This window comes from Hyperolius riggenbachi, chromosome 11 (genome assembly GCF_040937935.1).
Source record: "Hyperolius riggenbachi isolate aHypRig1 chromosome 11, aHypRig1.pri, whole genome shotgun sequence".
Taxonomy (NCBI): Eukaryota; Metazoa; Chordata; class Amphibia; order Anura; family Hyperoliidae; genus Hyperolius; species Hyperolius riggenbachi.
The window spans coordinates 33,087,840-33,111,409 of NC_090656.1; the positions used below are offsets into that span (position 1 = coordinate 33,087,840).

The following is a 23,570-nucleotide window of genomic DNA, read 5'->3' on the forward strand; positions in this document are numbered from 1 at the left end:
TTGTGTGCGATTCGCCTGCATTCCACATGCAGGCGAATTCTGAAGGCTTTTGCCATGCAGAAAAACGCACAGCAAAAGTGGAAACCGGCCCATCCATTTGTATTGGCTGTGCGAATCTGCATGCGGATTCGCGATAGTGGAAACGGGCCCTTAAAGGCCTAAAATTTTAGAAATAAACTTCCTTACCCACCATCACCTCTGCCTTCATGACATATTGTTAGCTGGAGCAAGGGGGTTAAGTAATCCTTCCTCTGCTACTGCAAGAGACAAGTCCCCAGACTTGATGACCGGAGTCAGTTGTTCTCTGTGGAGCGTGGCAGGTGGGTTTATTCTTCATTAGCCGTGATGTGAACATGTCCTGCACTCAGAACTTCCTTTCTGCTCTAAAAGATACGCAACAGCATAATAACCTTTAAAGTGAACCCGAGGTGAGAGTTATATGGAGGCTGACAAATTTATTTCCTTTTAAAGGGAACCTTAACCCCCCCCCAAAAAAAATGAGTTTCACTCACCTGGGGCTTCTACCAGCCCCCTGCAGCCATCCTGTGCCCTCGTTGTCACTCACTGCTGCTCCGGTCCCCGACTCCAGCTAGTTTCGTTTTACCGACTCTGAGTCGGTGGGTCGCCACACGGTACGTGTCCGCGATAGCTTCCTGTACCAGCAGGAACACGTGCAAAGGGACAGTATACTGGTTAAGGGCACCACCTTTGACATAGGGGTTCAAATCCTGGCTAGGGTCAGAACCTATTCAGTAAAGAGTTCAAGGCAATGGCTGCAGCGCTCGACAGGAGAAAAGCGCTTTACAAATGGTCGGATTATGACATACACGTCATCGGCTGTCCACTGAAAAAGCAAGGACAATCCTTGTGAAATGTGTCAGATTTAGCATGTTCTTTTATTTTTGTTGATAAATAGTTTAACCTTCCTGGCGGTAAGCCCGAGCTGAGCTCGGGCTATGCCGCGCAGGAAGATATCTCAGCCCCTGGTGGAGCGATTTGCTCCATTTAAAATGCTGTACGCGCAGCTAGCACTTTGCTAGCCGCGCGTACAGCTTGATCGCCGCCGCTCTGCGGCGATCGCCCGTACGCAGCGGCGCAAGAGGGCCCCCCCCGCCAGAGCCCTGCGCTGCCCGGACCAATGAGTTCCGGGCAGCGCTATGGGCTGGATCGGAGGTGTCTGACGTCAGGACGTCGGCTGACGTCCATGACGTCATTCCGATCGTCGCCATGGCGACAGGAGAAGCCAAACAGGGGAGCGCGTTATATACGCGTTCCCCTGTTTGCTATTGATGCCGGCGACGATCGCACTAGAGGGACACATGCGCCCTCTAGTGGTGTTTCATGTAGCTACCACTCTGGTAGCTTTACATGAAACACAAAAAAAAAAATTTAAAAAAAAAGGATTTTTGCCATTTTGGCAAAAAAAATTAACCGCCAGGAGGGTTAAAGCAAACCTGATGCGAAAATAAACTTATGATTAACCTCCTTAGCGGTTATACCCTCTGCTCGGGGTAGCCGCCGGGAGACCTGTGCAGAGTATAGCGCGCAGCAGGTGGTTTTAAATACCTCCTGGGGGATCCCGACATCGGCCGCCATTCTTCTTCATCATCTCCACTGAGTCTCTGCTTCCTGCTGGTGAGATTTCACTTTAGAGTTGCAGCGCCACCCGGAGGATGGAGGCATAACTGCAGCGCTGAAGCCAGGGAGGTGAGTGTAAAACTGCTGCAGATCTCCCTGGCAGCATGATTTATTTTTTTTTCCAGGATTTAGGGTCTGAAAGGGTGCAAAAAATATCACCGCTTTTAGACCCTAAAATCCAGAAAAAAATCATACCGTCAAGGGGGTTAAGCTATGATTAAAGCGGACCCAAACCAAACATTTTTTTTTAATTCAAAATATTTAGTTGCACCACTCTGACACATACAAAGATAAATAAACACTCCTGCAAGCCTATGAGCATTTCAGTGCATGCTTTTCACCCTTCTCTTTGCATTACTAGGGTTATGCTGGGGGCAGCCATTAGCAATTCCTCCTTTGCCAGACACCATCTACTCCACCAGTCTGCCGGATTCTGTCCCGGCAATATGAAAAGAAGGGAGGGGTTCCTCCAATAAATGTAAAATATTTTATATTTCTCATCATGCAGCTGAAAAAGGCTGCTATTTATTATTATAATTTAGAAAATAGATTTTATTTATGAAATCTTGTATTTTTAATTTGGGTCCACTTTAAGGAGCCATGCTTTGCCTCGATACGCGTGAGCTTTTACGTGTGTATCCCATGATGTTGAAATACAGTTGAAAATTTGTTACCCAGCCATCTGGTGCAGCAGGACATCTTTTCTTCGAGACTGATTTGTATGTGTTGTACAATCAAGAAATAGAACATTTGTAGCAAAGAAAAGTCTCTTTATTTCCAGTGCAGGAAGAGTTAAAAAAAACTTTAGTTGTGATCTAGGCACAAGGAGGTTCTCTGAGCTCCATGACCCAACTTGGTCCTCGGTCGTCTTTTCTGTAGCACTTAAAGAGAACCAGATACAAAGAGCATAACAGATTTATACGTACCTCGGTCTCTCTCCAGCCCCATCAGCCTAGATCGCTCCCACGCCGCCTTTCTCCGCTGCCTGAGTCCGCCGGTACCGGGTACAGTCATTTCGGCCAGTCGACGCAAGCGCAGTGCGCTCCCTCCGTACTGTGCAGGCACATGCGTAGAGAGCCGGAGGGAGCCCCTGCTTATACGGAAGACTGGCCGCGTCCGGTGGAAGTGACGGGACCCGGTGCCGGCGATAGAAGCAGCGGAGGACGGCAGCGTGGGATCGATCCATGCGGATGGGGCTGGAGGAAGCCCCAGGTATGTATAAAATCTTTTTTCATTTTTTAGCTATTCTTCGTCTCTGGTTTCCTTTACAGCAAAGAAACCGTGAGAGACAGCTTGAGATAAGGTTTTACTGCAGGGAAGCTCAAATGGTCATTAGCCCTGCTCTGTTTTATAGCTTAAAAGACAGTGTGGTTCTAAACTGCACTTATGACAGAATGATGCAATGTTATAAAAAATGCTATATAACTGAAAATAAAAATCAGACTTTTCTTTGCTACTAATGTTCAAAAGGTCTATTTGTTATTTGTACTATACATGCATCAACATATAACAATCCTATCATAAGGTTTTGTTTTTTTTTTGGAGGGGGGGGGGGGTGTTTCCCCGCCCCAGGTTTGCTTTAAGCCAGGCATTGGGCTCTATTCACAAAGCTTCTTATAAATGACTTATTTATCACCCATTTGATAAAATAACCTTTCAGCACATTTACAAGCAGAATAATCACTCAAAGTTGCTGATTAAGTTCAATTCAATATTACTTTTCTTAACTTAATTAAATTATATTATTGCTTTTTGGAAGCTTAAAAATGTAACATAGACAAGATGAAAACAGAGGAAAGCAGGTGAAATAGCTTTGTGAGTCATGCCAAAAGTGGCGATTGATCAACCTGTGATTGCTTGCCTTCTTCCTTTACATACCCCCTTGGCTTGACGTTTGAAGGCCGGGGTCTGCAGCCGTTGGCTGGAGGGCCGGGGTCTGCAGCGATTGGTTGGTGGTCTGTAGCTGACCGAGAGTTCTCTTCTTGCTTCTAGGCAGGATCCATGCCAAACGTCTTTCCGGAGCCAAACTCATCTTTTATGATCTCCGAGGAGAAGGGATGAAGCTGCAAGTGATGGCCAACTCCAAGTATGTCTGTTTCAAGGTTTATTGATCTGTAGCTACGCACAAGTAATAAAGTGTAGAGAAAACGAGAGCCCAATATAGTGTAGTATGTTAAGCATAAATGAAGTAAAGTTTATCGTGAGAAAATTATACTCACAAACATGGGTTACCACAAAGGCAACCACTATATAGGCAGATGACATTAGACCTGTCCTCACTCAGAGATAAGATGTCGCTCTCTGTAGATGAGAAAGGGGGTAGATCACTCCTCCACCAGGGGTGGACACGGTATAGCAGTAGGAGAACAGAGGCACCAGCAGGATAAAAGCGGATGAAAACGTAAACATTTGCTGGGAGGAAGTGGTGGACTTACCTCCATAAAGCACACACGAAAGACTGTCTGAATAGCAGCAATCACATTTATTAAATAGTACCCCAAAAAAGTGCAACGCGTTTCGCAGGCCCAGCCCGCTTCATCAGGCAATAAACATGGGGACAAAACTGTAGACAACAGACAGTACATTATGCTATAGTAAATTCTGCAGTAACTGCTGGCGCCTCTGTTCTCCTACTGCTACACACAAGTAATGGCTCGTAAACACATATAGGTCAAGTCAGGTATATAGAGAGAGTAGATTGGCACTAGGTGCAAAGGTCGTGCCACCAGATAAAGGACTTGCATTGAACTGTGTATAGAGAAGTAACAGATCCGGGCACCGACTCCAAGCGTAATGCAAAGTGTCACCTTTAATCCATTTCCAGCAACCTGACAGTAAAGTGTAAAATAAGCCTGACAGCCGTTTCGCAAGTACACACTTTCTTCGTCAGAGGCAGAAAGTAAATCCTCTGACAAAGCAAGTGTGTACTTGTGAAACGGCTGTCAGGCTTATTTTACACTTTACTGTCAGGTTGCTGGAAATGGATTAAAGGTGACACTTTGCATTACGCTTGGAGTCTGTGCCCGGATCTGTTACTTCTATATACACAGTTCATTACATATAGGTCAAGTTGTCCGGCAGGGATCGGGCCTTCACCCCTCAGGCGAAATTACAGACGTGCCGCTAGGCTGCTGGCATTGCTATTGGCCTGACATGACCGCTGTACACATGCTAGATTCTCAGCAGAGGTGGTCGTTATCAGCCGCTTTGGCTGAGTTTTATGTAGCCTGTGTACACAGCCTAAGCCCAGCAAACAGTAATGGTCAACTCCCAGGTGCGTCTGTATTTTCAGGGTTTTGTAGAGAAGTTCACTTTAAAGGGATACTGTAGGGGGGGTCGAGGGAAAATGAGTTGAACTTACCTGTGGCTTCTAATGGTCCCCCGCAGACATCCTGCGCCCGCACAGCCACTCCCTAATGCTCCGGCCCCGCCTCCGGTTCACTTCTGGAATTTCAGACTTTAAAGTCTGAAAACCACTGCGCCTGCATTACCAGGAATGCACGGCGCAGGCACAGACCATACTGGGCCTGCGCAGTACGCTCCTGGTGCCATCAGCGGGAGTGAGAACACGGCAACGCAGGCGCAATGGTTTTCAGACTTTAAAGTCTGAAATTCCAGAAGTGAACCAGAGGCGGGGCCGGAGCATTGGGGAGTGGCTGCGCGGGCACAGGATGTCTGTGGGGGACCATTAGAAGCCCCGGGTAACTTCAACTCATTTTCCCCTGACCCCCCCTACAGTGTCCCTTTAAGGGAAAACCGTAGATACACCTGATCTGCTGCATGCATGCTTGTTCAGGGTCTGTGGGTAAAAGTATAAGTATTAGAGGCAGATTATCTGCAGAACAGCCAGGCAACTGGTATTGCTTAAGAGGGAATAAATATGGCAGCTCTGTATCCGTTTCACTTCAGTTGTCCTTTAAGCATTTTGCCACCATACTGTATTAGCGGAGTATGGATAATTTTATGCTAGGTATGGATGAGATGCAAAAAAAATAGCATCTCATTGACTATTAGCAAGTTTGGCAGCACGGAATTGGTCCATTTCCAGGGGGCATAATATCTGTGTCATCTTGATGATATTGGCCTCTCATTGACTATCCGTAATGCTAAGCAGTATTTTGCTATAGTCAGAATGTGTCATTTTGGGCATTGAGCTCTTTTCCTCTCTGCACAGATTCTACAAATCGGAGGAAGCTTTTGCAGCCATAAACAACAAGCTGCGCCGTGGAGACATAATCGGAGTGAGGGGGAACCCAGGGAAGACCAAGAAGGGAGAGCTAAGTATTATCCCCCTGGAGATGACTCTGCTGTCCCCCTGTCTGCACATGCTGCCTCATCTGCACTTCGGACTGAAAGACAAGGTAAGGGGCTCACTGCGCTCCTGTCAGGCCTTAAGGACCCCAGTAAGGCCCTCTGTCATACTGCCTGAGCTCAGTGCCACTTACTGAGTTCTTCCTATACTGAGAACTCTCATCTCAAGCAGTCCTGTATTGGTTTTCCATGTGACTGGCTGGCACCAGGAAGATGTAATGCTCTTAGGCAGCTGATAAAGACCCCTCTTGACATGACGTCGGTGCCTGAGAGGGGTAAGAAATTGTACATCTGAAACCTGAAGGCCTATAAACGTTTTAAAGCCTTAAAAAAACTGAAATTGGGCAAAACAAACTATTAGCAATCTGGATGAGAGTAGTCTATAGAAGCAGAGAGCTGGTCACAGCGCTTGTTCTTTGGGCCAGGTGTACTTGCAGCAAATTTCCTCTCTACTCTGGATTTAGCGGATAGGCCAATCACTTGTGACCATTTGCAGTATAGTGGGAGAAACACAGGCGGGACGCGTCGTTCACAGGAAGTAGGTGGTGAGGAATTGTAAGACTTAAGTCTGCAAGCAGGAAACTACTAAGAGAGCAGATATTTTAAAGAGACACTGAAGCGGAAAAAAATTATGATATTATGTGTAGTACAGCTAAGAAATAAAACATTAAGATCAGATACATCAGTCTAATTGTTTCCAGTACAGGAAGAGTTGAGAAACTCCAGTTGTTATCTCTATGCAAACAAGCCATTAAGCTCTCAAACTAAGTAAAGGTGGCCATACACTGGCCCGATTTCCGCCCGTTTCGACAGCAGATTCGATCACTGGGATCGAATCTGCTGCCAATCGTTCACGCTACACGCCGAATTTCGATCCATTCTGTCCGGTCCCGTCGATCGCGCCGTGCGGAAAATAACCGTCGATCGCCCGCGGGTAAAGAGCGCATCGCTAGCGGCGTTCGAGTGCCCGACGACCGACGCAATAGAGCCGCATACATTACCTGCTCCGCCGGCGCGACTCCCGGGTCTCCGCTCTCCTCCGTCTCCGTCTCTGGTCTGGTCTCCGGCATGCTTCCCTTCTTCCTGTCCCGGCAGGAAGTTTAAACAGTAGAGGGCGCTCTACTGTTTAAACTTCCCCCAGACAGGAAGAAGGGAAGCATGCCGGAGACCAGAGCAGACCAGAGCGGAGACGGAGAAGAAGAGCGGTGACCGGGGGCAGTCGCACCAGTGGAGCAGGTAATGTATGCTGGCGGGGGGCAGCACCACCACAACAGATTGTGATCGGTTTCAGGCTGAAATCGGTTCACAATCTGTTTGCAGTAAAGGTAGCCATACGATCCCTCTCTGATCAGATTCGATCAGATAGGGATCTGTCTGTTGGTCGTTCTGATGGCAAATCGACCAGTGTATGGCTACCTTTAGTCTTGGAGAGGGCGGTTATCTGACTTTTATTATCTCAACTGTAAGTGAACTGTTTACTTTTTCTCTGCTAGAGGAGAGGTCATTAGTTCACAGACTGCTCTGAAAGACTCATTTTGAATGCTGAGTGTTGTGTAATCTGCACATATTATAGAATGATGCAATGTTAGAAAAAACACTATATACCTGAAAATAAAAGTATGAGAATATTTTCTTTGCTGCTAATCTTCTAGAAATTATTCATAGTACACAACCAATTCATTATATCATATATTTTTTTTCGCTTCAGTGTCTCTTTAAGTAGGCGCACAGCTACAAAATGTTTATTTGAATTGGACACATTCTTTGAAAGGTAACAATATTTACAGGGATTATCCAGACAGCTTTGAGCATTGGACTTGTTGGATTTAGCTTGGGTTTCTCAGTCCCTCTCATAAGTCTGCTGAAATGCTGAGTGAATGAGTCAGACATGACTTCTCAAAAACTAGGGAATTGGTTGGGCTTTGCCAGGGAAGAAACTGCTTCTTAAAGCTGACCCTGCATTGCAAGCATTCCAATATAAACATAAGTGTTTCTGCTGTTATAAATCTTATCTCAATCAGCCTGGCTCTATTTGGTACAATGCTGGGGAGATGGAAGCTTGTTATCTCCTCTCTCACATGCCTGCTCCTCACTGATTGGCTGAGGGCAGCTCCGTGTGACACGAGGCAGAGCAGTAAAATACACCTCACCCCTCTGCATAAGCTGCTGAGATACGATCTATGCTGTTCTCACATGTGTTTACAGAGCAAACTAGAAATGACAGCGCAGTTTCTAGGAGAAAAAGTGGAAATGACATCAGGATTGGCTTCAGTCAGAGGCAGTAAAGATGGAAAATGCCTGGAACTGTTTTCTTTTTATTTACTGTATAAAATTCACTGAAATAAAAATGTGGACAGTACAATACATATGTAAGTAGAACAAGTATCTACCTCTGTGTCTTTTTTTCTGGAATAGTATGGCTGTCTCTGCTGCTTTAAAGTAAGCCTGTGACTTTAAAAGGAGAGAGAGTCACGTATTAACCTCAATAGAGGAAAACCCCTTGAACCTCCAGAGGCTTCCCACACCCTCCTCAAAACATCGTCCAGCACTGGGACCTTCTGGAAGCAGGGCCGGATTTGTACTCTTTACCGCCGAAGGCCACTATCACCAGCCGCCCCCTTCAGTATAGGTAGCGAGATGACCCCTCCCCCAGTATAGGTAGGGAGATGACCCCTCCCCCAGTATAGGTAGCCAGATGACCCCTCCCCCAGTATAGGTAGCCAGATGACCCCTCCCCCTTTCCCTCTAGTATAGGAAGCCTTCCTCTCCCCCTTCAGTATAGGTAGCCAGCTCACCTTCACACCGCAGCAGCCATCAGTGTCACTCATTTCTCTGCTTATCTCCAGTGCAGAAGCTTCTTCTTCCTTTCCGTTTCCAATGCTGTCCAAGTCCATAGCCGCCGGCCACAATGCAAACGTGCACAGAGAGCAAGGTGGCTGTTGCACAGGCAGCTAGCAGCAGAGTACCGCAGTCAGGCGCTTGCCTGATCTCTCTTCATTGCAGCATTTGCAAGCATGCTAATGCTGCACCAGTTTAGCCTGCTGCTTTGGTGCCCTTGCTTCTGTGGTGCCCTAGGCCATGGCCAATCGAGCCTTTGCCTAAATCCGGCCCTGTCTAGAAGTTCACAACCCCCCTCTCGTCTATAACTTAAGCACGGCTGCAATGTTCAGGAAGCCTGCACTGTAGCATGCAGCCAATTGGGTTCGGCGGAAAAAGCCTAACCGGCTCAATGCTATTGTGCAGGCACGAGACGACCTGTGCAGTGTGACTGCATTCCTTCACTGGCCACATGCACTCTTTGAGAAGCCTTATTTGAAGAGGGTCAAAGGCTTCCGTCTACTTGGGTAAGTATCTAAATAAGGGTTTTTTTATCTCTATAGGTATACTTTAAAACGAACCTGAGGCAAGTGGTATATGGAGGCTGCCATATTTATTTCCATTTAAACAATACCAGTTGCCAGGAATCCTGCTGATCTATTTGGTTGCAGTAGTGTCTGACTCACACACCTGAAACAAGCATGTGGCTAATCTTGTCAGAAACGCCTGATCTGCTGCATGCTTGTTTAGGGTCTATGGCTAAAAGTATTAGAGGCAAAGGATCAGCAGGATAGCCAGGCAACTGGTATGGTTCAAAAGGGAATAAATATAGCAGCCTCCGTATACCTTACTTGGAAATGCAATCTGGTACAAGGAAGCACAGCAGTACTTTCAGTAGAAAGGGCTTGAGGGCCCATTCACACTAGAAGTTCTTTTCTGAGCGTTTTGCGATTGATTCGCATTTTTTAAAATCGCTCCCATTCACGTTGGTAAAAATCACAGAAAAATCGCTGTGATTTTTGCGTACGTGATTGCGAAATCGCAGCGATTTTAATGAAAGTGGTAGCGACTTTAAAAGCCGCTAATCGCAAAATGCTCAGAAAAGCGATTGTAGTGTGAATGGGCCCTCTGGGTTCCCTTTGGCCCAATACCAAAAATCCTCCTGGGGGCTTTGTCTGTCCATAATTAGGTGGGATGATCTATGAGAGGCAAATATTCCTGAAATTATGAAAATTTCTATGCAAATATATGCATCTTAAAAGGGCCAATGAATGTAAACCTGGGTTTAAATTGATTGGTCCATTTTCAAACTGCATAATTTGCATACAAATTTACATAAATGTACATTGACTTGAAAGAATTTGCATATCATCCCTAATAATGAGGTGGGACCCCTGGAATCCCCATGCGTGATATTCACATACTGGCTCTGTCTTGCAGGAGACGAGGTTCCGCCAGCGTTACCTGGATCTCATCCTAAATGATTACGTCCGACAGAAGTTTATCGTCAGAGCGAAAATGATCACCTACCTCCGCCGCTTCCTGGACGACTTGGGCTTCCTGGAGGTAGGGATTATACAGCGGTTCCTGTAGAGGTTGTTGTCACATGGCGGAGCAGGTGTTGAGTACTGTTTGTGTCTTTGCCGACAGATTGAGACTCCAATGATGAATATTATCCCAGGGGGCGCTGTTGCCAAACCGTTCATCACACATCACAACGAGCTGGACATGGATCTGTACATGAGAATCGCCCCAGAGCTCTACCACAAGGTAATCTCCGCGGTGTTCAGGTTGGGGGCAGCGGGGCACTCAAACATGGGTGTATGGTGATGGCTTCTCTCAGCAGCTGTGTTAGAAAGGATGGATAGAGGTGGTTATTCTGACTTGAATGCAGATTTCAGGCCGACTGTATGCTGCTTGGAATTTGAGTCAATCAGATTGTCAGAAAATGTTTGGTGCCTTTCCAAGCTGCATACAATTTGCATGCAAGCTTGAATAATTTGCATCTCATTGACCCTCTCTGCTGATGTGTTTGTGCTGTTTCCCGGGCCTGTGATAGTCTTGCAGTGCTATTTCCCGGGCCTGTGATAGTCTTGCAGTGCTATTTCCTGGGCCTGTGATAGGCTTGCAGTGCTATTTCCTGGGCCTGTGATAGGCTTGCAGTGCTATTTCCTGGGCCTGTGATAGGCTTGCAGTGCTATTTCCTGGACCTGTGATAGGCTTGCAGTGCTATTTCCTGGGCCTGTGATAGGCTTGCAGTGCTATTTCCTGGGCCTGTGATAGGCTTGCAGTGCTATTTCCTGGGCCTGTGATAGGCTTGCAGTGCTATTTCCTGAGCCTGTGATAGGCTTGCAGTGCTATTTCCCAGGCCTGTGATAGGCTTGCAGTGCTATTTCCTGGGCCTGTGATAGGCTTGCAGTGTTATTTCCTGGGCCTGTGATAGGCTTGCAGTAGTATTTCCCAGGCCTGTGATAGGCTTGCAGTGCTATTTCCTGGGCCTGTGATAGGATTGCAGTGCTATTTCCTGGGCCTGTGATAGGCTTACAGTGCTATTTCCTGGGCCTGTGATAGGCTTGCAGTGCTATTTCCTGGGCCTGTGATAGGCTTGCAGTGCTATTTCCCAGGCCTGTGATAGGCTTGCAGTACTATTTCCTGGGCCTGTGATAGGCTTGCAGTGCTATTTCCCAGGCCTGTGATAGTCTTGCAGTGCTATTTCCCGGGCCTGTGATAGTCTTGCAGTGCTATTTCCTGGGCCTGTGATAGGCTTGCAGTGCTATTCTCTGGGCCTGTGATAGGCTTGCAGTGCTATTTCCTGGGCATGTGATAGGCTTGCAGTGCTATTTCCTGGGCCTGTGATAGTCTTGCAGTAGTATTTCCTGGCCTGTGATAGGCTTGCAGTAGAATTTCCCTGGCCTGTGATAGGCTTGCAGTACTCTTTCCTGGGCCTGTGATAGGCTTGCAGTGCTATTTCCTGGGCCTGTGATAGGCTTGCAGTGCTATTTCCTGGGCCTGTGATAGGCTTGCAGTGCTATTTCCCGGGCCAGTGATAGGCTTGCAGTGCTATTTCCTGGGCGTGTGATAGGCTTGCAGTGCTATTTCCCAGGCCTGTGATAGGCTTGCAGTGCTATTTCCCAGGCCTGTGATAGGCTTGCAGTGCTGTTTCCTGGGCCTGTGATAGGCTTGCAGTGCTATTTCCTGGGCCTGTGATAGGCTTGCAGTGCTATTTCCCGGGCCTGTGATAGGCTTGTGGTAGTACTTCCTGGGCCTGTGATAGGCTTGCAGTGATTTGAGATTGGATGGTAATGGATTCTGTTTCTACAGATGTTGGTGGTCGGTGGCATTGACCGGGTGTACGAGGTGGGCAGACAGTTCAGGAATGAGGGAATCGACCTGACGCACAATCCTGAGTTCACGACCTGTGAATTTTATATGGCGTATGCGGATTACAACGATCTGATGGACATCACCGATAAGCTTGTGTCAGGTAAGCACATCATTCAATGCCATCCGCTCTTTTGTGTAGTGCTTCACAGTAAGGCCCCATCTCCACTTGAGTGCGTCCGAATCCCCCTGCCGTGGCAATGTATGGCAATGGGGATTTGGATGCAATCTGGGGAAAAATGCAGCAGGCTCTATATTTCTATAAATGTTTTTGGATTGCGGTTCGAATAGTCTGAGTTTCTATTGATTCTTATGTGGAAATTTGCTTTGCTATAAGAGTAAATTACATTACAAGCATGTTTACAGAACAAATGATGCTCACAAACCAAGGTTATACTGTACCAATACTTAGCTGTGTGCTACTGTGTGCACTACAGCAAAGTCCCATGGATGTGGTACAGGTCAGGGATTGCCTGATGCCGCATGCGTGTGGTTGCCGGTTGCTTGAGCAACCAGCCAAAAAAAACCACCCCCGGTTTAGCAGAAAACACCGAGCCTCCAGGCTCCACTGTGTTCTACCTCTCCTGTTGCTCCTAGCGGCTTTCCACCCTCCTCTGTATATGGCTCCCGGCTGGTCAGGTGACACGCCAGGAGCCGTGCTGGGTCGCCAGAAAGCCGAAGGGAGCTGCGGGCAGGGTAGAAGACGGCACCTGAAGGCTCGGTAAGGATCTTCTACCGTACAATGCCCTACAAACCTCCCAAAACATTGTCCCCATTATCCTCCTCAGGCATGCCGGCTAGTTGAGACTTCCAGATGCCAGCTTATCCTTCTGGATAACGGGGACTTTGCTGTATACATAAAGTGCATACCTCCCATAAATTTTGAGTTTTTTTTTTTAAAAAAAGTGCATACTTCCCAACTTTTTGAGATCAAAAAGAGAAACACTTAGCCACACCTCTAACCATGCCCCAGACAGACCCCTAGTCATGCATACCATAAAGATTTCATAAGAAGAATGTTGCTTTGTCATTCAAACCCCACTGGTCCATTCTATCCTGGGTCATTTTCCTTCATATTAACGTGAAAATAGGAAATCTATCCATTTAAAAGAAGGGAATAAAGTTTATAGTACTGTATATACTCGAATACAAGTCAGCCTCGTGTATAAGTCGACTCCAATATTCAACCACCTTACACTGGATTTTTTATTGACTCAACTATAAGTCTACCCAGCAAAGTTAATGACTGCACTTGGGGCTCAGGAGGGGTTAATGACTGCACTGCATACAATATTGCAGCCATTAACCCCTCCTGTCCCTTAAAGGGGAACTGAAGAGAGAGGTATATGACGGCTGCCATGTTTATTTCCTTTTAAGCAATACTAGTTGCCTGGCAGCCCTGCTGATCCTCTGCCTCTAATACTATTAGCCCTAGCCCCTGAACGAGCATGCAGCAGATCAGGTGTTTCAGACTTTAAATTTAGATCTGACAAGACTAGCTGCATGCTTGTTTCTGGTGTTATTCAGATGCTACTGCAGAGAAATAGACCAGAAGGGCTGCCAGGCAACTGGTATTGATTAAAAGGAAATAAATATAGCAGCCTACGTATACCTCTTACTTCAGTTCCCCTTTAAAGAGAACCTGAACTGAAAATAAAAAGTCAAAATAACCATACAGAGGTTACCTCCTTACCTCCTGTGTAGTCTACTCCTCAATCACTTTCTTCTCTCCTGCATCCTTTTTGTCCACCATGATCAATGGAATTCTCCATCCTCCATTTTGAAAATGGCCATTACCCCATAACCGCTTCCCGGTCAGCACACTGTTAAACTGTAATATCACCCACTTGAGCCATAGGGAAACATGGACATTACCTTGCACATTCAGTTGTAACTGACAGCTGCTGATATACAACTGACAACAACTGGTATATTTCAGTTCTGACAAAATATTGTCAGAACTGGAAGGGATCGCTGTAAGAAGAAAATGGTGAGCCTCTGAGAGGAACTGAGGGTGAAGTTAGTATGTAATATTCCTTTGCAGCTACGTCATGTGTTTTTTTTTTTTTTTTTTATATTTTACTCGCTTCAGGTTCCCTTTAAGTGCAGCCAATACCTCCTCCAGAGCCCCAAATGCTGCAATTATTCTCTCCCTTTTATGCAGGCCAGTATTTCCCCCCAGCCCCTTTCCTTGTTAATTGTGTTGGCCAGGAAATTCAGACCTGTGTTTTCTTGACATTTCCTTTCCTCAAAGTATCACTTGCCACTGGGTAAATTGCTGCAAATGGGGATGTCACTATTAGTACACACAACATTTGCTCAGTGTTGCTTGTGACTTGTGTATAAGCCGACCCCTATACTTTTATTAAGTGAACCAGACCTACATTTCTAGACTTATACTAGAGTATATACAGTATATTAAACACATTTTTTTCTGTAGAAAAATACATATATTTACATAGAGCTACACAACATTCCTGGAAGAGGAACACATGAGGAAAGAGGGACAGGGATTGGGTTCCCAAAGAGGGACTGTCCCAACAAGAGGGACAGTTAAGAGCTATGAAAGTGTGATGGGAGCAGAAGATATCTGGAAATTCTCAAGACACTTCAAGAATATCAATACAGGAAGAAGTATAGAGGCAGAAAATGTTTACCTACGTATCCCCTATTCAAGTGACATACAGACAATCATAGTAATAATCCTAACATTTTTATAGTGCTTTTCTCCTCTTGGACTCAAAGCGTTTAAGAGCTGCAGCCACTAAGGACACTCTCAAGGGGCCACCCTGCAGTGTTAGGGAGACTTGCCCGAGGACTTCTTACTGAATAGGTGCTGACCCCAGCCAGGATTCAAACCCTGGTCTCCCATGTCAAAGGCAGAGCCCTTAACCAGTACACTACCCAGCCACTGTGAGTCAGAACAACAACAACCACCAATAACATTTGTAAAGCGCTTTTCTCCCATGGGACTCAAAGCGCATAAGCATGGCTCCGACCATCGTGGTACAGAGGAAGAATTTTATAAGTCTGGAAATGCCAGGCTAAACAGGTGGCTTTTCAGTCTGGATTTGAATAGCTCCAGGGATGGTGCTGTCTTTACTGGGTGTGGCAGGGAGTTCCAAAGAGTAGGGGCAGCATGACAGAAGGCTCTTTCTCCAGATTTTTTGAGGTGCACTCTGGGAATGACCAAGTTTATAGAACTTGCTGATCTGAGGTTGTGTGAGGTGTGGTGCAGCTTCAGCAGGTCCTTCATGTATCCAGGGCCCAGCAATCTGGCAGCAGCATTCTGCACTAATTGCAGGCGACGCAGGTCCTTTTTGGGGAGGCCAGCATAAAGAGCATTGCAGTAGTCCAGCCGTGATGTGATGAAGGCGTGGACTAGGGTTGGAAGATCCTCTGGGGGAATCAGATGTTTAATCTTTGCAATGCTCTTCAGATGAAAGTAGTAAGATTTAATTACAGATGAAATTTGGTTTCTGAAACTCAATTCACCATTGATTAGTACGCCAAGACTGCGCACAAGGTTGGAGCTTTTTGTCTGAATTCCCAATCCTGATTGGTGTTGCTTTAGGATAGAGCTCTTTTTATGGCGAGTGCTGGCTTTGGACAAACAGGACCTCAGTTTTGTCAGCATTCAGTTTCAACCAGTTATCATTCATCCATGCCTGTAGCTCAGCTAAGCAAGAGTTTATTTTTGGGGTAGGGTCTGTTCCACCAGGTTTGAAGGACAGGTATAGCTGTGTCATCGGCGTAGCAGTGGTACGTCAGGCCATGACGTAGGATAAGTGTACCGAGTGGTAACATGTAGATTGCAAACAGCAGAGGGGATAGGATTGATCCTTGTGGCACTCCGAATTGTAGAGGTGCAGGTTTGGACATTATAGGACCTAGGGATACTCTCTGTGTTCTGTCAGTCAGGAATGATCTGAACCACTGGAGGACTGATCCACTGATGCCACAGTACTCCTGCAGTCTGTTAAGCAGGATTTTGTGGTCAACTATATCAAAAGCCGCTGAGAGATCCAACAGGATTAGGATGGAACATTCCCCTCTGTCCCTTGCCATGAGCAGGTCGTTGCAGACTTGGATGAGGGCTGTTTCACAGCTGTGGTGTTTCTTAAAGCCAGACTGTAGAGGGTCCAGGATGTTGTTTACTGACAGCCTGGTTTCAAGTTGCAGATAGACAGCCTTTTCAATAACTTTACCTAAGAAGGGGAGGTTGGAGACAGGTCTGTAGCTGCTCATAGCATCTGGATCCATGGAACGTTTTTTTTAAGAAGGGGCTTGATGATTCCTTCTTTTAGAGAGGTAGGAAATCTCCCTGCTTGCAGAGAGCAATTTACTATTTTGTGAAATGCTGGACCAAGCAGGTCAGGGAATTTCAGGATATGTTTAGTTGGTCCAGGGTCCAGGTCGTAGGTTGTCTGGCGGAGGCGACTGAGGATGTCTGAGATCTCTTCCTCACTAATACTTTTGAAGTCAGTCCAGGGTGTTAGGTTGTTTTTGCAACTATTTCCAGGAGTTGAATAAGTCTTAGGTGCTGTGAACTGAATGAGAGACCGAATAGAGGATACTTTGTCAGCAAAGTAGCAGGCAAATTTCTCGCATAGCTCCTTTGAGGGAGTTATAGTAGGTTTTAGACAGGATGGGTTACATAGTCTATCAACTGTGCGAAATTGTTGGGCTGGCCTTTTGGCGGCCTTTTTCGATCTCCTGTGATAGGTAGGAGAATTTTTTCTTGGTGATCGCATTTTGGTAGCTTTCCAGGTAAGAGACAAGGGTGTGTTTATCGTTTGAATTCTGAGATTTTCGCCACTTCCTTTCTAGTCTGCGCACTTCTTTCTTTAGGTCCTTTAGTGAGCTGTCAAACCACCGTGCATGGTGAAGTGGTGTAGACCGTTTAATGCGAACTGGAGCAAGGGCGTCATAGGCAAATGACACTGCATGGTTGTACATCAGGACCATGGAGTCTGGGTCTGCGCAATGATTGGTTAATGCGTTGAAGTTGAGGGTATTCTGAACGTGCTGGGGTGGGACATCTTTCAGAGAACGGTATTTTATGAGTTCTTTCCCTCTGTGTTTTATCGCTGGTGCTGTCAGAGAGAAGTGGATGGTGTGGTGGTCTGACCATACCACTGGGTTTATATCCATGTGTGATATTAAAAGTCCGGAATGAAATATAAGATCCAGGGTGTGCCCTTTCTTGTGGGTGGGGAGGTTGACAGCCTGAGAGAAGCCCAGTTCACTCATTATGAGAAGTAGTTCACTTCCTAGGTGGGAGTCGTGATCATCCACCCATGCATTGAAGTCTCCCAGGATGATCCATCTAGGGTGTTCCACTGTTAGGCAGGATAAGAGTTCAGATATTTCCTTAAAGAGACTCCGTAACAAAAATTGCATCCTGTTTTTTATCATCCTACAAGTTCCAAAAGCTATTCTAATGTGTTCTGGCTTACTGCAGCACTTTCTGCTATCACAGTCTCTGTAATAAATCAATGTATCTTTCCCTTGTCAGACTTGTCAGCCTGTGTCTGGAAGGCTGCCAAGTTCTTCAGTGTTGTGGTTCTGCTATGAATTCCCCATTCCAGGCCCATCTATGCACACTGCCTGTGTATTATTTAGATTAGAGCAGCTTCTCTCTTATCTTTTACAAGCTGGATAAATCGTCCTCTGAGCTGGCTGGGCTTTCACATACTGAAGAATTACAGACAAGGGCAAAGCTGTTTGCAGGAGAAAAAAGAGCAGCCTGAAACTTCAGTGCATGAGAACTGCAGTTAAAAAGAAACACACAAATGATCTCTTGAGATTTAAAAGGAAGGCTGTATACAGCCTGCTTGTGTATGGATGTATTTTCTATGTGTGGACATACTGTACATCAACCTACTTCCTGTTTTGGTGGCCATTTTGTTTGTTTATAAACAAACTTTTTAAAACTGTTTTTAACCACTTTTAATGCGGCGAGGAGCGGCGAAATTGTGACAGAGGGTAATAGATGTCCCCTAACGCACTGGTATGTTTACTTTTGTGCGATTTTAACAATACAGATTCTCTTTAAGAAAGGCTGGACCATTTTTTGGGGGGCAGTATATGAGCAATATGTTGATGTTTACTTCTGCTGACAGTTGGGCTGCAAGACATTCAAAGGTTTCAGTGGGGCCTATGGGCAGGGGCCTTATGTTCAAAGAGGATCTGAAGCATATGGCAACCCCCCCACCCTTGCGGACTTGTCTCTCACAGTGCAAGACTGAATAATTGGTTGGCACAGTTGCTTCAAGAGTTGGGCCTGCATGTTTCCCAAGCCAGGTCTCTGTCAAAAAGGTCAAATCAGAGAGCTCTATTAGGTCATGTATGGTTGCAGTCTTATTATTTATCGATCTGGCATTGCAGAGTGTAGCTGTGATTGAGCTTTCCTGGGGACAACTATGTTTTTTATACTTGGATCCACTACCTCTCCTCCCCCTTCTGCTTTTCTTGAGTATCCCAAAGGATGTTAAGAGGAGAGCTAGTGAGGTGTTAATTTGTAATTGTTTTTTGGGAGGGCAGACAGAGAGAAGATCCTTTGATGAGTATTTGTATGTTGACATTGGAGACAATAGACTTGTTTAGATAGCTTTTACTTTTGGAGTCCTGCTGAGATCAAAGGGGATCTGTGCAAAATCCTTTCCTACCTACACAGAGTTGGATCATAGATTTGTTTTAAGTAACGTTCCTTGTTTAACCTCCTGAGCGGTATGGACGAGCTCAGCTCGTCCATCACCGCCGGAGGCTGCCGCTCAGGCCCTGCTGGGCCGATTTGCTTCAAATAAAAAGCAGCACACGCAGCCGGCACTTTGCCAGCCGCGTGTGCTGCCTGATCGCCGCCGCTCTGCGGCGATCCGCCGCGAGCAGCGGCCAAAGAGGGTCCCCCAGCCGCCCGAGCCCTGCGCAGCCGGACCAATCAGTTCCGGCCAGCGCTAAGGGCTGGATCGGAGGCGGCTGACGTCAGGACGTCGGCTGACGTCCATGACGTCACTCCGCTCGTCGCCATGGCGACGAGGAAAGCCAAAGGAAGGCTGCTCATTGCGGCCTTCCTTGTTTGTTCTGGGCGCCGGAGGCGATTGGAAGAACGCCTCCGGAGCGCCCTCTAGTGGGCTTTCATGCAGCCAACTTTCAGTTGGCTGCATGAAATAGTTTTTTTTTTATTGAAAAAAACCCCTCCCGCAGCCTCCCTGGCGATCTCAATAGAACGCCGGGGAGGTTAAAGCTGGCCATACACTGGCCCGATTTGCGCCCGTTTCGACAGCAGATTCAATCACTGGGATCGAATCTGCTGCCAATCGTTCACACTACACGCCGAATTTCGATAAATAACCGTCGATCGCCCGCGGGTAAAGAGCGCATCGCTAGTGGCGTTCGAGTGCCCGACGACCGACGCAATAGAGCCCGCATACATTACCTGCTCCGCCGGCGCGGCTCCAGTCTCCCGGTCACCGCTGCTCTGTCTGCGCTCTGGTCTCCAGGTCCGGCATGCCTCACTTCTTCTAGCCCGGCAGGAAGTTTAAAGAGTAGAGCGCCCTCTACTGTTTAAACTTTTTGCCGGGCTAGAAGAAGTGAGGCATGCCGGACCTGGAGACCGGGGGGACTGGAGTCGCGCCGGCGGAGCAGGTAATGTATGTATGCGGGCGGGCGGGGGCAGCAGCAGCAGTACCACCACAACAGATTGTGAACGGTTTCAGGCTGAAATCGGTTCACAATCTGTTTGCTGTAAAGGTAGCCATACGATCCCTCTCTGATCAGATTCAATCAGAGAGGGATCTATCTGTTGGTCGAATCTGATGGCAAATCGACCAGTGTATGGCCACCTTAAGAGTTAGATGATAAATAACATAAATGTGGAAAATAGTCACTTGGTGCATATGCCTTGGATAATGGATAAAGGATTACTCACAGGGTGGAGTGAGGGCAATCACAGGCAATCAAGTCTTCAGAGAGGTTGAAGGTCTTGTTTCAGGTCAGCTGTTAGAAGGCTTGGTGTATTCAGCAGTGGTAAGCTTCATGGAGGATTTCAATCCAGTTTAAATCTCTGCCATCCAAAGTAATCCGATTGTTCTGGTTGGTTGTAGTTGTAGCCTTAGGCTCAGCACACACCATACAATCTTGGTTGTTCAATCTTACCACTTTCATGTAGTATAAGAGCTTATCCAATCAATAATTCAAGGTATTTTCAATCTGTTGGCCCTTATACTACATAGATTTGGTAAATCTGTACAACCAAGATTGTATGGTGTGTGTTGAGCTTTTGTCGTGGTGGGTGGATTTCCTCTGTATTTTCGGTCCAGTTTCAGCACAAATAGGTTTAAAGGTGTAGAAATCTGAGACAAGGTCTGGAGCAGCTTAAGAGAGCTGCAGCCTGGCTGGGTGTGCTCAGTAGCTACCAGAAAGCCTGATCTGTGTGTCAGTGACTCAGCAGAATGGTAGATGGGGATCAGGTAAGCTGGGAAGCCAGCGTGTCTTAGGCTGCATTACCACTTGTGCGGTGCGGAATCGCCGGGAAATCACCGCAGACGAAATCGCATGCGGGTGCGATTTTTGCATGCGTTTTTTCCCGCGATTCCGCATACGATTTCGCATAGGGTAGTAGGTGGGCGATTTTTACCATGTCACTGCCTTTGTAAATTAACATTACCTCCTATGCGAAATCGCGGGGAAAAACGCATGCCAAAACCGCATGCGATTTCTCTATTAGATACATTGTATGCGATTCGCTTAGCGGTGTGCGGGGAGCGAATCCTGACGGCTCTGCCGTGCAGTTTTTTCCCCGCACACAAAAACGCTCCGCAAAACGCACAAGTGGAAACGGGCCCATCCACTTGTATTGGCTGTGCGAATCCGCATGCGGACAACGCATGCGGATTCGCTATAGTGGAAATGAGCCCTTAGTGGGGAAATCATCAATGGTGGCCTCCATGTTTGTCTCAGTAGTGGTTCCAGTCAGATATGGGGTGCAGACTGCGCTCAGTCACTTCCTGAGATCACATCCTGACACTGTGACTTGTAGCTTAGCGGCTGCCACTACCATCACTCGAGTCATGCCTAGGCATTGGTCACGTGACTCCAGATTCCACTTCCTGCAGCTGGCAGACATTACAGACCTTTTTATGAATTGTATTTATGTGATGCTTAGTGTTGACCCACTGATTGGCTCGTATAGAAGCTATTGATGTTGTGCCTCTTTGCAGGGATGGTGAAGCATATCACCGGAGGATATAAGGTGACCTATCACCCGGAGGGGCCAGACGGACCAGCCCAGGAAATAGATTTCACCCCACCATTCAGAAGGATCAGCATGGTGCATGAACTGGAGAAGGTCCTGGGGAGGAAGCTTCCAGCAACAGACCAGTTTGACACTGAAGGTGAGACGCTGGCGGTTGTGGGACAGTGGCTGAGCCACACTGATAGGCCATCCCCAAATAACACTAATAGTTACAGTGATCAGACCTCCTCCGAGGGCATTTCTGCAGCGGGGGAATCCGTGGAAAGCATGTGATCATTTCGATCAGGTGATATAGATGCCAATAATCGGGAGGAAAAAATATTCTATTCTTAAAGGGAACCAGAGACGAACTGTATTCAAAAAATGAAAAAGCTTTTATACATACCTGGGGCTTCCTCCAGCCCCATAAGCCTGGCTCTTTCCCACGCCGCCGTCCACCGTTGCCTCTATCGCTTCCGGCGGACGCGGCCAATTGTACGCAAGAGCAGGGACTCCCTCCATATCCTTACGCATGCGTCTGCGTAGTATGGAGGCGCATGCGTAAGACTATGGAGGAGTCCCTGTTCTTGCGTACAATTGGCCGCATCCGCCGGCAGTGACGCACTGCACTTGCGTCGACTGGCCGAAAGTACGGGACCCGGTACCGGCGGATAGAGGCAGCGGAGGACGGCGGCGTGGGAGCGATCCAGGCTTATGGGGCTGGAGGAAGCCCCAGGTATGTATGAAATCTTTTGTCCAACGTCTCTGGTTCTCTTTAAAGACAATGGACAATGATAAAGCATTGAACATAAAACCAGCTGGTAATACATTTTCTTGTGGTTAGCATAAAACCAGCTGGTGCCTGGTCGTCCTGCTGTTATACGGCTCCTGTTTCTGACATTTAGAGGGTGGCGTTTCCCCTGGTTTTATCATTGTCCAGATGGGATTTTACTGCATGATATCAGCTTTTGCTGTGCAGATGTACACTATTTAGATAAAGGCCTGAAGAAGGGTTACTACTATCTGAAACAAGTTGACGTTGTCGCCTCTAGTGTGTTCACTATATACATGGAAAGATTTTTTTCACTGTTTGTGTCTTTTTGCATATCTCTTGCATTGAAGCAAAAAAAATGATGCAATTTGCTCTTGGTTTGTGGACAATCGCATCACTTTGCAGCTATATATCCTTGTATTTATTGAAGTGCTTCACATTGATGTAGTGGAACACCTTTAAGGATATAATGTTTTTTCCTCCCAATTATTGGTACCTATATCACTTTGCAGCTATATATCCTTGTATTTATTGAAGCATTTTGATCAGGTGATCAGCATTTTATTGCTTCACATGTCCAAAAAGCAAAACTAGAAAGATTCAATGACATGGCAATAATTCTAGCGTGCATGCAAATTTGATGCAAACTGTATGCAGCCTGGAAGTGTATCGTGTGCGCCCACTTCCTGCCTACTTGGCCAATTCTAAGTTGAATGCAGGTTGCATTACATCTGCAGTCAGGCTGCAATTATCAGCACCTCATTGATTATCTTTAAGCAAGACCCATAATGCTCCACTTCCAGAGGGTGGGCGGATCCAGATAAATCATTCTGTTTTATTTGAGTGAAAAGACATGCAAAGCTGCTGGGTTATAGCACCTCTATAGCTCTGCATTACACAGCAGCATACAGCTCTCCCTTCATCGGGGCAAAGTGTGGCTCTGTACAACTCTCTTCAATCCATCTACTGATATGAAATGTTTATGGCCCAGCTTCATTGTGGGAAAGGAAAGCTCACAGTTTACCCTTTTCCACATGCACACAGCTGAAATCAACACCTTGTTGGAAGCCTCTTCTGTCTGCCAGGGTGTAGCTTTCAGTCTCCCGTCGCTGTGCAATCCTAGTGCTATTGCCGCTCCGTCGTCGCTAAACTCAGCTGGCTGATGGACAGCTCAGCTCTGTGTGGCAATTTCATTGTGCTCACAATCGAAATGTATAAAAGGCTGTAGTCCATGAAGTGGACCTGAACTCTTGCACAGGAGAGAAGGAAAACGAAGAAATGCGCCCTGTATGTATTTAGAGAGTTTAGCTTGTCTAATTTCCCCTCATCTGACTAATCACAATAGTAATTTGATCTCTCAGCTTTGTCAGCTGGCTGATTCGGTAGAGCAACTAATTTGTGAACAGAGGATGTTAA

General features: G+C 46.7%; 1 protein-coding gene across 1 annotated transcript in view; it reads left to right on the plus strand.

Moving 5' to 3' along the window:
• The first annotated feature begins 3,630 nt into the window (after window positions 1-3,630).
• LOC137539013 (lysine--tRNA ligase) overlaps window positions 3,631-23,570 on the plus strand; it is a 107,612-nt gene continuing 87,672 nt past the window's right edge. Inside the window, exons 1-6 of the mRNA XM_068261477.1 lie at window positions 3,631-3,724; window positions 5,813-5,999; window positions 10,207-10,332; window positions 10,417-10,536; window positions 12,088-12,250; window positions 21,369-21,542. Coding sequence (XP_068117578.1) covers window positions 3,696-3,724; window positions 5,813-5,999; window positions 10,207-10,332; window positions 10,417-10,536; window positions 12,088-12,250; window positions 21,369-21,542 — 799 coding nt within the window. The 5' untranslated portion in view covers window positions 3,631-3,695. The remainder of the gene's footprint in view (window positions 3,725-5,812; window positions 6,000-10,206; window positions 10,333-10,416; window positions 10,537-12,087; window positions 12,251-21,368; window positions 21,543-23,570) is intronic.